Source organism: Ochotona princeps, chromosome 7, assembly GCF_030435755.1.
Source record: "Ochotona princeps isolate mOchPri1 chromosome 7, mOchPri1.hap1, whole genome shotgun sequence".
Classification (NCBI taxonomy): Eukaryota; Metazoa; Chordata; class Mammalia; order Lagomorpha; family Ochotonidae; genus Ochotona; species Ochotona princeps.
The window spans coordinates 5,648,286-5,662,539 of record NC_080838.1 but is presented as its reverse complement, the minus strand read 5'-3'; the positions used below and the strand labels follow the sequence as shown (position 1 = coordinate 5,662,539).

Genomic DNA, 14,254 nt, shown 5'->3' with positions numbered 1-14,254 from the left:
TGAATGTATTAGAGGCCTCCAGTCAGTCATTTACTACGCACTGAGATCCTAAAGTATTATTTGTATTTATTCCCCAGAGTTGAAATATTGATTTCAGACCTACCTTAAATCCAGTAACTTAGTGTTTTTCCGTAAGTTACTGAGTCTTAGATGTCATGAGGTGAAATTTTTTTATTTTATCGTAAAAATTTTATTTTTTAACTTATTTTTAATTGATGCTTGTCTACACTTTTTAAAAAAGATTTGATTTTTATTGGAAAGTCAGATATACATAGAAAGGAGGAGAGACAGAGAGGAAGATCTTCCGTCTACTAATTCACTCCTCAAGTGGCCACAACGGCCAGAGCTGAGCCCATCTGGAGCCAGGAGCCTGTTCCAGGTCTCCCACGCGGCTGCAGGGACCCACGGCTTTGGGCCGTCCTCAGTTGCTTTCCCAGGCCACAAGCGGGGAGCTGGGTGGGATGCAGGGTGGCTGGGACAGGAACCCATGTGGGATCCAGGGTGTGCAAGGAGAGGATTTAACCATTGCACTGGGCCTAATCCCATAGTTTTCTAACAGTATTTCTTACTAAATAGTATTTTCAAAATTACTTGATTTTTGTTGCCTGAATTATTTCTACCACGGAAAACTAAGACATGTTACAAACCCTAAGGAGCATTCTATGTAGGCTTTTTTTTCCTGACCATGTGATTAAATTTGTGTCTCCCAATACTGTTTCATTTTGTTTTGCTTTTGGTGGTCATGCAGCGTGAATAGGTAAATCTGAAATGTCTGTCTTTTTAAAATTTTTTTGAAGATATTTCCACTTTTTTTTAAAGATTTATTTATTTTTATTGGGAAGTCAGATATACAGAAAGGAGGAGAGACAGAGAGGAAGATCTTCCGTCCGATGATTCACTCCCCAAGTGGCCACAATGGCTGAAACAGCCAATCCAAAGCCAGGAGCTGCTCCGGGTCTCCCACGCGGGTGCAGGGTCCCAAGGCTTTGGGCCGTCCTCGACTGCTTTCCCAGGCCACAAGCAGGGAGCTGGATGGGAAGCAGGGCCACCAGGATTAGAACCGGCGCCCATATGGGATCCCAGTTTGTGCAAGACAAGGACTTTAACCACTATGCTATCGCACTGGACCCATCTGTTTTCTTGTTTAGCTATAGCTTTCCTGTGAAGCACTAAATGTACACAGCTCTCCACAGTTGCCTGTTTTGTGTATAGTGAGAACTGTGAAGTGTGCTGTCTGCTCACCGAAGTGTGAATGTGTCTTCTTAAAACCACAGAAGCTGATTCAGCACCTCATGCTACCAAGTGACCCAACGTAGCTGGTTTGTCAACCTCAGTGGGAAGATGTTCCTCCTGTTCTTATCTCCAAATGCTTTAAAGAATGGCCTGAGTATGTGAAATGGTCCATTTTGACTTTGTTGAGGGCGTAGGATGAGAGAATTGCAGTTTATTCCTATAATGTTAAAATGCTTGATTCTTCGCACTATTCATTTTCAGGCGTAGTTTTTTTAACACAATGTTTTATGCACATAATTATAAATAGTGAGAAAGAAACATGTATTTTTCATCTTTTATAAAACTTTTTCAACAGAAAGATGTGTTTCAACTAAAAGACATAGAGAAGATTGCTCCTAAAGAAAAAGGCATTAGTAAGTATCACGTCACACTGGCATACTGTGGGAAATATGTTTTTTTTTTTCTGCAGCGATCTTTCTCTTTATGAAAAACATACATTTATAGAAGTGAAGAATGTAAAAGTCCCTATGTGATGTCCATGGGCCACAGCCACAGGCCTTGAGTTATAGCATTTGTTGTAGAACAATAAAACTGGGGCAGGAGGGAACTGGTAGCTGGTACAGCAGGCTAAGCTGCCACCTGCAGTGCTGGCATCCTGTAGGAACACTGGCTTGTTTTGGCTGTTCCCTCTTCAGTCCAGCTTCCTGCTGATGACCTGGGAAAGGCAGGGATGGCTCACGTTCTTGCACTCCTGCAGACACCTGGGAGACCTGGATGAAGCTCTTGGCTTTGGCCATCCCAGCCTTGGCCATTGAGGCCATCTGCGGAAGGAGCCAGTCAACAGATCTCTGTCACTCCTCTCTGTAACTCTGCCTTTCAAATAAATAACCAGATCTGGGGGCTGGCATAGTGGCTCTGCAGGTGATCTTCCACCTGGAGCCCTGTGTCCCATATGGTGCTGGTTTGTGTCATGGCTGCTCTGCTTTGATCCAGCTTCCCGCTTATGGCCTGGGGGACAGTGGAGGATAGCTAAAGTCTTTGGGCCACTGCACCTATGTGTGAGACCTGAAAGAAACTCCTGAGTCTTGGTTTTAGGTCAGTCCAACTCTGACCATTGCAGCTGTTTGGGGAGTGAGGCATTGGTAGAAGATCTCTTTATCTGCAGCTCTGACTTTCAAGTAAAATAAATAAATCTTTAAAAAAAAGTATATATGCTTTTTCAAAAATGAAAATGAGATACACATGTATAACCCACACAGTATGTACACATTTACTTTTGAGTATAGTTTGCTTCATAAGTACAAGCTGTTCTTGCATGTTCTCATGTTTGTTAAATGTGATTTTGTATCTTTGTGTGGCACATTAATTTCCTAGGACTGCCACCTGGACACCAGAGGCTCGAATTTAAGGTACTGGCGTTTCTTCTGGAGGCTGTGGTGGAAACTCCATTGGTTTGAGCCTGTCTGTGGGTGGCAGGGTCCCAAACACATGGGCTAGCTTTCCCTCCTTTGCTTAGCAGAACATTAGCAGAGACCTGGAGTAGAAGTGGAGGAGATGGGATTTGAACCAGTATTCCTGTGAGATACTGGCATTTCAGGCTGCAGCTTCACTGGCTGTGCCACAGTGCTGGCCTCTGTTTTTAGTTTTCTTAACAAAAAATTTTGTCTTTCAAGTTTGGGGAGCAAAAAAGAAACAAAAAAACAAATAAAAACTGCCTTACCCTACTATGCAAGGATAACCACCATAATATTAGTGTATACTGTATAATATGTTCTGTATATATATATTGTGAATAAATATCCATGTTATTTTTGTATACTTTTTATATAAAAATTTTGTATAAGATTATATATTTGTGTTTTGGCAGGCTTTTTTGTTTTTTTTTTCAGGATTTTATTTATTTTTATTGCAAAGTCAGATATACAGAGAGGAGGAGAGACAGAGAGGAAGATATTCCATCCGATGATTCACTCCCCAAGTGAGCCGCAACGGGCCGGTGCTGCACTGATCCGAAGCCAGGAACCAGGAACCTCTTCTGGGTCTCCCACGCGGGTGCAGGGTCCCAAAGCTTTGGGCTGTCCTCTCCTGCTTTCCCAGGCCACAAGCAGGGAGCTGGATGGGAAGTGGAGCTGGATGGGATTAGAACTGGCACCCATATGGGATCCCGGGGCTTTCAAGGCGAGGACTTTAGCCGCTAGGCCATGCCGCCGGGCCCAGGATTATGTATCTGTAACATAGTATTATACCTCAAGGAAATATTTGAAAGAAATTCAATTCCTGTACTACCTTTCAGTGTTTTTCTTTTGACAACAGTGTTTCAACAAACATCCTTGTGTGTGTCAATTGTTTTCTTTGCCTGGATTTATAAAAGATGAATTAGTCTATAATAGGTAAATACATGAATCTAGTTTTCAGTACATATTGGCACATTTCCTCACCTATGATGAGAGCGCCCATTTCCTTGAATTCTGTATTTCTTCAGTGTTTTTAGTTTAGCAGCTGTGTCTCACAGCCTTAGCGGGCAATCCTTCAGTTATTTCTGGATTGGAGCATTTTTCTTGTATTTTGGCCAGGCACATTTTGTAGATGTATGTTATGTGCTCTTACTGCTTTTCTGTTTTGTTATTTTTAATGCTCTGTTTTTAGGAGCTGGTTAACTCTTGATTTAATTTGCCTCTTGCTGTCTCCTATGATGCTTCTTAACATAGATTGTAAAAATTGTGTCCCTCAGCTGCTATGTCGGTGAAAGAAGTCCTCCAAAGTCTGGTTGATGATGGCATGGTGGATTGTGAGAGGATTGGAACATCGAATTACTATTGGGCTTTTCCCAGTAAAGCTCTTCATGCAAGGAAACGGAAGTTGGAGGTTCTGGAATCTCAGGTAAGTCACTACGATTAAAAACAATAGATTTACATGCACTTGTGACTCACTGGGTGGGACACAAAGATCAGATACTCCTCTCTGGGGTGTTGAGGATTTCTCTGCACACCCCTCCCAAAAATATTCACCTGAACTGTTGACATTTGTCCTGTTAAAGTTATAGAGTTGGACTACCCGAAAAACAGCCAGGTTCAGCAAAATCACGCTTCAATGCTATAAAATGCTAAATACTAACATTGAAAAAGACAAGAGACAGCTGAATAGCAATCTATAGCCATTTTAAGGTATATAGACCATGGTTGAATGTAAACCAAAGTTGAAATGTCTATGGGGAAGTCACAGGCTGTGGTCGAGAACATGCATTTTCCTAGTAACATATTGGTTAATCAATACCATGTCAATTAATGCCATAATGCTGTAAATGGTTGTAAATATTGGGTTGAGTTTTTTACTTGATTGGGATGATACTCTGCTGGTTCTGCCTTTGGACCAGAGATGGTCTCACCAGGAAGCCGTTGAATTTGCCAGGACAATTAGATGCTGGACTTTACGATTGGTCAAAACCTCCAATGAAAGAATCTCAACTGAGTTTGAACTATGGAAATACAGCGGGGTGGAGCAATCCACTGTGGGAGGGGGAGGGTTTGGGGAGGGGCGGGGGGAATTCCAGTGCAAAAAAAAAAAAAAATGTGTGTCACATAATGCAATGAAATTAATAATAATAATAATAAAAAAAAAAAAAAAAAAAAGAAAATCACTTCCAAAAAAAAAAAAAAAAAAAAAAAAAAAAAAAAAAAACAATAGATTTACTTTGCAACAGATCGGTTTTACCTGATTTTCTTGTTTCGTAGATCCCTTTACAATTTGGGTTTATCTGTTTTTTAAGATTTATTTTTACTTGAAAGGTGAATTTACAGAGAAGGAGAGACAGAGATATCTTCCATTCACTGGTTCACTCCCCAAATGGCCTCAATGGCCAGAGCTGAGCTGAGCTGAAGCTGGGAGCCAGGAGCTTCTTCTAGGTCTCCCACACATGTGCAGGGCCCCAAGAACCTGAGCCATCTTTCGCTGCTTTCCCAGGCCATAAACAGAGAACTGTTTTGGAACTGGAGCAGCTAGAATTCCAACAGGTGCCCATCTGGGATACAAGCACCATTCATGGAAGCTTAACTTACCATGTCATGGTGCCAGCCCTCCGTTTACCTTTTTAACCTGCATTATGTGATCCATAGTCTAAAAGTAATCAGTCCATCTTTTTCCAAAACAATCCAGGGACCATAGTATATTTTGATTTTCATTTTCCCACAACTATGACATTGCTGGTATTTAAGTTTTTTTTTTTTGTTATTTAAATTATTGTTACTTTGGAGTCTTAGGTTTACTGAGAACTGGTGGAAAACTAAAGAGTAACAAATACGTGTTCTGTTTTCCCTCCTCAGCACCCACAGTGCGGCTTCACTTTAAACCATGTATTTGTCACAACTGATGCCGACATGAGTATCTAATTATTACTGAAAAGTCATGATTTGCAATGATTTACGTTAGGGTCCATGCTGTTTGTGTCCTGGGGGGTTTTGATATGTGAAGACCTACATCCATAACTGTGGTGTCACTGCCTGGTTTCCTGTTTCTGTTACTGCAACAAAATGCCTGAAGCTTGGTAGTTGCTTTTAAGGATTGTTTGTTTGTTTGTTTGTTTGAAAATCAGCATTAAGATAAAAAGAGACAGGGGTCTTTCATCAGCTAGTTTAGTGCCCAGCAGACCGGAGCAGCCAGGGTTGAGTCAGGTGGAAGCCAGGTGCTTCATCTGTCTCCTAGATGGGTAGCAGGAGCCAAAATATTTGAGCTATCCTCTGCTGCTTTTCCCAGACCATTTGAAAAGAGCTGCATCAAAAGTGGAGCAGCTAGGACACAAATGGGTTCCCCTATTGGATACCTGCATTTCACGCAATAGCTTTACCCTCAGTGCTGCAATTCAGGCCCTGAGACTGGGTAATCTGTTAAGAGGCTTATGTTGCCCTCAGTTCTGGAGGCTGAAAGTCCATTTACCGTGGTGTTACCTCTGGCAAGGCTTCGCCTGCTGCAACACCTCATGGCAGGTGGCATTGCAGTGACTGGAGTACATGTGAGAGGCAGAGAGAGCAGTACGAGGCGGGAAGACAGGGCAGGGAGGGGCCTGTATTTTTATTCACCACTGAGTCCAACGGACCATTGGAGGGAGACTGGAACTGTACACAACTGTAGCAATAGCCTAAAATCCTTTGTGCTCTGCCTGTTCACCTGTCTTCCTACTTCTCTGCTAGACCCTGGCAGCTGCCTGACTATACTGTCTCCATCCGTATTTGCATTTCCTAGAGTGTTACATAGCTGGGATCATACAGCTTTGATTCTTTCAGATTGGTTTCTTTCATTTCATAATATGCATTTAAATTTGTTCTTTGCGTTTTGGTCACCTTGCAGGTTATTTGTTTTTATCATTTCATCATTTGGGTGTACCCCCAGTTGTTTATCCATTGAGCCGTTCAAGAGCTTCATGGGTTTGGCGTTATGGTGCAGACGGTCAGGCCGACCCTTGGAACTTTGATTCCGTATCAGAGTGCTGTTCCAAGTCCTGGCAGACCGGGTGTGCTGCTCATGCATGTAGGAAGACAGCAAACTGGCAAATGATTGGACCCCTGCTGCCCAAGTGGCTGACTGGTTGGAGTTTCTGGCTCCTGACTCTGCTTGACCCAGGCCTGGCTCCCAGAGCCACTTCAGGGGTGAAGGAGCAGATGGAAAAGTGCTTCATTGTCTTGCTGTGCCTTTCAGTTACCTTTGTAAAATACCATTGTGTTTTGTTTCTAAGTTATATGAGGCTGCTATGAACATTTGTAAGTAGATTTTTACATGTTTTGTCTATTTATTTTTAGTTTACACTGTTTGAAAGTCAAAAAGGAGAGATCTTCTGTCTGCTGGTTCACTCCCTAATGCCTACAGCAGCATTGGTGTAGGCTGAAGTCAGGAGGCCAGAACTCCATTTAGATTAGTAGCCAAGATTTGAACCTGGCAATCCAGTAAAGGATTAAGGCATCCTGAGTGCACTCATCCTGCACGCAGGTGTTGGTGTGACGAGAAGCTGTCATTTCATTTAAGTGAGCATCAAAGAGCATGATTGCTGGATTGTGTGGTAAATACAGGTTTAGTTTTGGAAGAAACTGCCAAGCTGCCATCCAGATGACACCATGTTACACGTCAGCTGCAGTAGATGGTCGTTTTTGTTACACTGTATCAACCCCAGAATTTAAGGTTGTTGGTGCCTTATATTGTAACCATTCTGATAGACATGTGCTATCTGTTGCTTTGGCTTGCAGACCCCAGTGTAGAGCAGCGTTTTTATAAGCTTACCCTACCATCTGTAAGAGAGGAGCCGTTGATTTAAGTTCTTGTTCCATTTTTTAATCGGGGTTTTAGTTTGTTTTTATACTGTTGCATTTTGAGGCCTTTTTTTGTGTGAGTGTTTAAGACGTCAATCTTTTGTCTGATGGTGATTTTCAGTTATTTTTCTACCACTCTGTGCCTTTTCGTTTCATTCTGTTAGTACTGTCTTAAACAGCAAACGTTTTCAATTTTGCTTAAGTTTTTTTTCATGAGTACTCTTATCATATAGGACGTAGCCACAAGAAAAGGTTTTTTCTATGTTATCTAGGAATTTTATAAAATTATAGTTCTGTTTAGGTGCGTTGTCCATTCTGAGTTCATTTTTGTCAAAGGTGTAAAATATTTTTGTATGAGATATCCCAATGCATTTTATTTCATAGGCTTGAAAATATTTTCAACAAAGAATCCTTTCTTTTAAATTTTATTTTTTATTGTATTTGCTTTTTTTTTTTTTAAAGATTTATTCATTTTATTACAGCCAGATATACACAGAGGAGGAGAGACAGAGAGGAAGATCTTCCATCCGATGATTCACTCCCCAAGTGAGCCGCAAAGGGCCGGTGCGCGCTGATCCAATGCCGGGAACCAGGAACCTCTTCCAGGTCTCCCACGCGGGTACAGTGTCCCAATGCATTGGGCCGTCCTCGACTGCTTTCCCAGGCCACAAGCAGGGAGCTGGATGGGAAGTGGAGCTGGATGGGATTAGAACCGGCGCCCATATGGGATCCTGGGGCTTTCAAGGCGAGGACTTTAGCCGCTAGGCCAAGCCGCCAGGCCCCTTTTTATTGGATTTTCAACAATCTTTACATAGTTAATTAGGGTAAAAAGGTTCAAGGGCTGTAGGAAAGTGGGTAAGACTATTATTTCCATATTGATTGTTTCCTTCAGGTATTTGAGGTAAAGGGGGTTTTAAGGGAGAAGCCCCACCCAGTTTCCCATCCACCCGAAGTCCCGGATGTGGGGCATGCTCTGTGATTCTTGCTCAAGTGGTTGTGATAGTTCACCGGTTATGAATCACTGCCAGTCTCGCCACTCCAAGCGTGATGAAGTCCTCGAAGAATCCACTCTCACTCCTGGATTATGCACTCTCCAGGTGGTTCTGTGGTTTGACTTGACAGAATTAGCCCCCAGTGCCAACTTCTGCCAGCTGATGCTGCGGCTAAACCCAAACAACCCTCACCCACTCTAATTTTGTTTGCACCAGTAGGAATAATCCGTCCAGCCTGGCTTTTCCCTAATCTAGTCCACATGAGGCACACAGGTGTTGTAGCCCTGCTTAGTCTGGTCTGTCCCCATCCCAGCTCACTCTCTCCAGTGGGAATAGCTGTCCAGCAAGGGAACCCTCCCTTATTCCCCCTGCCAGCTCTGCCCCCTCCCTTCCTGGTTCTCACGCATGCTGGTTGGGCGCTGCAGTCACATCCGGTACAGGCAACCTCACCTTGGTATTCTGTATTGTGCACTGGGTTTTGTCATGACCAAACCTGGCTCGACCCACACCCTGTTTTGGTGCTCGGATTTACCAGTTGATGACGTGAACTGATTCAGCCTGGTTGCCCCCGACCTATGCCAAATGTATGCCAGTGGGAAACTTTCCCTGGCCTGTTTTAGGCTGCTTGCTATCATGCTTCTTGCGCTTACCTGCCGGGTCTGTGTCCTGCCAGAGGAGTTGCCCAGGCTCCTCCATCAGAACCTCTCCCAATGCCAAATTTCACGCACACCAGTGGGTCCATGAACCAGCCCTACTCAGTTCACCTCCTGCCCTAGCAGGACAGTGGCTTTTCCTGACTGGCCTTCAACCCAAACTGGTTCTTGCTGTTCAACAAGGAATCCTAACTGATGAACCCTTTGGTACTTTGTTCAGCTAAGATTTTAGAATAGTAAACTCTGTCGGTCTTTATTTGAAAATGTGTAATTTGTCATCGCATCTTGAATATACAAAGATGCTCCAAAATGTTTATGGAAATGTTATCAAAAGCCAGAGCAAAAATCAACAACCATAGTGTATGCAAACAGCCCCAAGATGGAAAAAGATGTAACCAGCAAGGTATCATTCAAAATAACAAAAGTATGAAGTATCTAGGAATAAACCTAACCAAAAAATGTAGGAGACCTTTTTGAAGAAAACTACAAAACACTTAAAAAAGAAATTGAGGAACACCTCAAAAGATGGAGAAACATACCATGTTCCTGGATAGGTAGAATCAGTATCATTAAAATGTCCATACTACCAAAAGCAATATTATACATTCAATGCAATCCCAATCAAATTACCCAAAAAGTTCTTCATTGAACTGGAAAAAATGATGCAAAGGTTCATCTGGAAACACAAAAAACCATGAATAGCTGGAACCATCCTGAAGAATAGGAAGTTAACAGGGGGAATCACAGTTCCGGACCTCTGGACTTACTATAGGACAGTGGTTATCAAAACAGCCTGATGCTGGCACAAAGTTAGAGAGGAAGATCATTGGAGCAGAATAGAAACAACAGAAAGGAACCCACGCAGATATAGCCAAATAATCTTTGACAAAAAGACAAACGACAATCCAGGCAAATGGGAAGGTCTGTTTAATAAATGCTGTTGGGACAACTGGTTAATAGCCTGCAGAAACGAGATGAAAGACCCACATGTTTCACCATACACCAAGATCAAATCTAAATGGATAAATAAACTAAAATTGAAATGTCAATGAGGTGGTCACAGAAGGTGGTTAAGAACTCGCATTTACTTTTAACATATTGGTTACTCATTACTATGTCAATTAATTCCATAATGATGTAAATTTTTGCTGATGGTATCTTGGAGCTTTTAATTGATTGGGATGATACTCTGCTGGCTCTGTCTTCAGACCAGAGAGGGTATACCTAAGAAGCCGTTGAACTTGACAATAAGATGCTGGACTCTGTTTGGTATATGCTTGCAATGGGGGAATCTCAACTGAACTTGAACTGTGGTTATGCAACAAAGTGGAGGAATCCACCATGGTGGGAGGGTTTGGGGAGGGGTGGGGAGAATCCAAGTACCTATGAAACTGTGTCACATAATACAATGTAATTAATGAATTAAAAATAATAAAATCTAAATGGATAAAAGATCTAAACCTACATCCAGAAACCTTTAAACTTTTGAAAAAAAATGTTGGAAACACCCTGCAAGATTTAGGTGTAGGCCCTGACTTCCTAAAAAAGACATCAAAAGCAATAGCAATCAAGAACAAAATAAACAAATGGGACTTCATCAAACCAAGAGGCTTCTCTGCAGCAAGGGAAATAATCAAAGTAAAAAAGCAACCCACAGAATGGAAGATCTTTGCACACTACATAGGCAATATGGGGCTAATCTCCAGAATATATAAAGATCTCCAGAGAAACCAAAACACCAAAACAAACCACTCAAGAAATGGGCACGGAAAATGGGCAAGCATTTCACAAAGGAACAAACCCAAATGGCAAACAAACATGAAAAAATGCTCAAGTTCCCTGGCAATAAGGGAAATCCAAATTAAAACATCAATAAGGTATTACCTAGCGCCAGTAAAAATGGATCACATTCAAAAAAACACCAACAACACTTGCTGTCCAGGATGTGGGCAAAAGGGAACCCTACTCCACTGCTGGTGGGATTGCAGGTTGGTACAGCCTCTATGGAAATCAGTATGGAGAACAGTCAAACAACTGAAAATCTGCATACCATATGATCCAGCAATAGCATTTCTAGGAAAATACCCAAAACACCTGTTACATGAGAAACCAACATGCACCCCTATGTTCATAGCAGCATAATCAGTAATTGCAAAAACTTGGAAGCAACCGAAATGCCCAACAACAGAAGACTGGATAAGAAAGCTGTGGTTCATCTACTCCATGGGATACTACTCAAGTATTAAAAAAAATGAAATACAATTCTTTGTGGCCAAATGAGCACAACTGGAAACCATTATGCTAAGGGAAATGATCCAATCCCAAAAGGTTAGATACCACATGTTTGCCTTAATTTAAGATGAAATGATGTCAATCTGAAAAATAGTACCTGTAAAATGTAATATTATTTCAACCTCAAACAGCCTGTATCACATGCAATAAGATATTGTGATGTAACCAATGAACCAACAATCAATGTGAGTCATACTGCTTATGGTCTTTCTTTGTAAAACCTAATATACTTTTCAGACCCTATGCTGCTTGGTAATGGGGTGGGAGAGCAGAGAAATCTTCCATCTCCTTAGAATGAGGAAGATGTGAGGTATAATCTATCAGGAACATAACAGGTAACTCATAGACAACAGACTCGAATCAGCATTAGACAATAGTAAAACTACAAAGACATATAGGGGGAATCAAGAGCGATCCTGACAGCCTCTTAACAAGAGGTCATATGCACGGAGCGGGGGTGGGGGGAACTCCAGAGTGGAGCAGGTGGACAGGAGGAGGCTTGTATCCCAACCCTGGAGACTCCCGGATCCTCACCAAGCACTATCAGTACGGGTACCAAGGACTACATCACAACTGCCAAGGAGACCACGGGGAATTGGAGTGCCTTCAGAGGCTGAGAACTCTGAGGTCACCCACCCCCGTTTGGATCTACCACATGGAATGGAAGAAGCCCAAATCCTGCCTTGCAGGATCCAAGGTCATCGGAACAACAGCCAGGAGTCCTGAATGGTCCACAGAAACAGAAGAACAGTAAACTTCCTTCGGGACTAGGGAGAGGAGCTTTCTCTGGTCCTTACTTAGTTCCAACTTTGGATCCCCACCCTCTCTTGCAATGACCATCAGGATCGCTCTGGAGTCCCACCAAAAAACAAATAAAAAATTAGAATAGAGAGAACAACAAGGAAAGCTTAGAACCAGACAGAAAACAGTCAGCGTGGATTCACATAAATCTTACTAGGTAGGACACAAAGATTAGTTACTGCTCACTAAGGTATTGAAGATTTCTCTGCACACCCCTCCTAAAACTGTTCTGCACCTCAACTGTTGACATATGCCTTTTAGAGTTATAAGCAAGTTTAGACTATCCTGAAATCTGCCAAGTTCAGCAAAATTATGCTTCAACACTATTAACTGCCAAATATTGAAATGAAAATAGACACGAGACAGCTGAGTAGGACCCTATTGCATTTTTTTTTAGATTTTTTTTATTACAAAGTCAGACATATACAGAGAAGAGGAGAGACAGAGAGGAAGATCTTCCGTCTGATGATTCACTCCCCAAGTGAGCCGCAAAGGGCCGGTGCGCGCTGATCCAATGCCGGGAACCAGGAACCTCTTCCGGGTCTCCCACGCAGGTGCAGGGTCCCAAAGCTTTGGGCCGTCCTCAACTGCTTTCCCAGGCCACAAGCAGGGAGCTGGATGGAAAGTGGAGCTGGATGGGATTAGAACCAGCGCCCATATGAGTACCACGTGGGTGCTGTGTCAAGTTTAGTGCGCACATCTGTATAAGACAGGGTCTAAGCTTTTTTTTTTTTTTTTTTTTTTTTTGAAAGATTTTATTATTATTGGAAAGTCGGATATACAGAGAGGAGGAGAGACAGAGAGGAAGATCTTCCATCCGATGATTCACTCCCCAAGTGAGCCGCAACGGGCTGGTGCGCACCAATCCGATGCCGGGAACCAGGAACCTCTTCCAGGTCTCCCACGCGGGTGCAGTGTCCCAATGCATTGGGCCGTCCTCGACTGCTTTCCCAGGCCACAAGCAGGGAGCTGGATGGGAAGTGGAGCTGGATGGGATTAGAACCGGCGCCCATATGGGATCCCGGGGCGTTCAAGGCGAGGACTTTAGCCGCTAGGCCACGCCGCCGGGCCTAAGCTTTCTTTTTTTATGGGTGACTTTCCCCTTTGTCTCCACATGATGCGCATAGTGAGCTCCTCATTACTTCCTAGCACTGTGAGTCTTAACTAGTTTGAGCTGTGGGCTGGGCCTCCCTTCTAACCGCCCTCCTCCCCTCACCCTTCACATGTCCAACAGAAGCATGCTCGACACCAGTGCGCCAATTTCTGCTGCTTGCTTTGACTTTTTTTTCCTCATTTCTATTACCTGGAGGCAGCTAGTTTCTTTTGAACTTGACCATGTCTGAACATTTTGTTATATTTAATCTCCTGTTTATTATCTGTCATTGTCATAGTGATTAGAAAATCCTTTTCTGACAAGTGGGCTGTTATTCTCATTCCTGTTCCAATGTTATAGTAGAGAATTATGAAATATCATTTAGCATTGCTGAAGTCATTTTATTAAACCTATGATTTTGTTATACTTCAGACATACTAGTATGATGTTAGGTATTGATGTAACAAAGCCTAAGTTTAATGTCTTTATGTTTCTTTTTTATTTGAGGGAAGAAAGATAAAATTTCTTCCTCTGGTTCTCTTCCTAAATGCCCTGAGTGGCCAACTCTGGACCAGGTCAAAGCTAGGAATCAGACTCAATCAGTACTTCCCACTTGGGTGGCAGGGATTCAGTCACTTAAGCCATCACCTGCTTCCTGCCAGAGTGTACATTAGCTGCAGTCAGGAGCAGAGTCACTGACAGGCATCGTGGGGACCAGGTGTCCAGAGAGTGACCAGGGCATCCCAAGTGGGATCAGGGTATCCCAAGTGGGACCAGATGTCCAGGATGGGCCAGGGCATTCCAAGAAGGGCTAGGTGTCCAGGGAGGAACCAGGGCATCCCAAGTGGGACCAGGTGTCCAGGGTGGGACCAGGGCATCCCAAGTGGGACCAGGCAT

General features: G+C 42.9%; 1 protein-coding gene across 3 annotated transcripts in view; it reads left to right on the top strand.

Annotated features, from left to right (window-relative positions):
* MND1 (meiotic nuclear divisions 1) overlaps positions 1–14,254 on the top strand; it is a 96,577-nt gene that overhangs the window by 20,637 nt on the left and 61,686 nt on the right. For all 3 annotated transcript variants that reach the window (XM_058666672.1, XM_058666670.1, XM_058666671.1), the window contains exons 3-4: positions 1,589–1,646; positions 3,965–4,113. In XM_058666672.1, the coding sequence (XP_058522655.1) occupies positions 1,589–1,646; positions 3,965–4,113 (207 nt within the window). The remainder of the gene's footprint in view (positions 1–1,588; positions 1,647–3,964; positions 4,114–14,254) is intronic.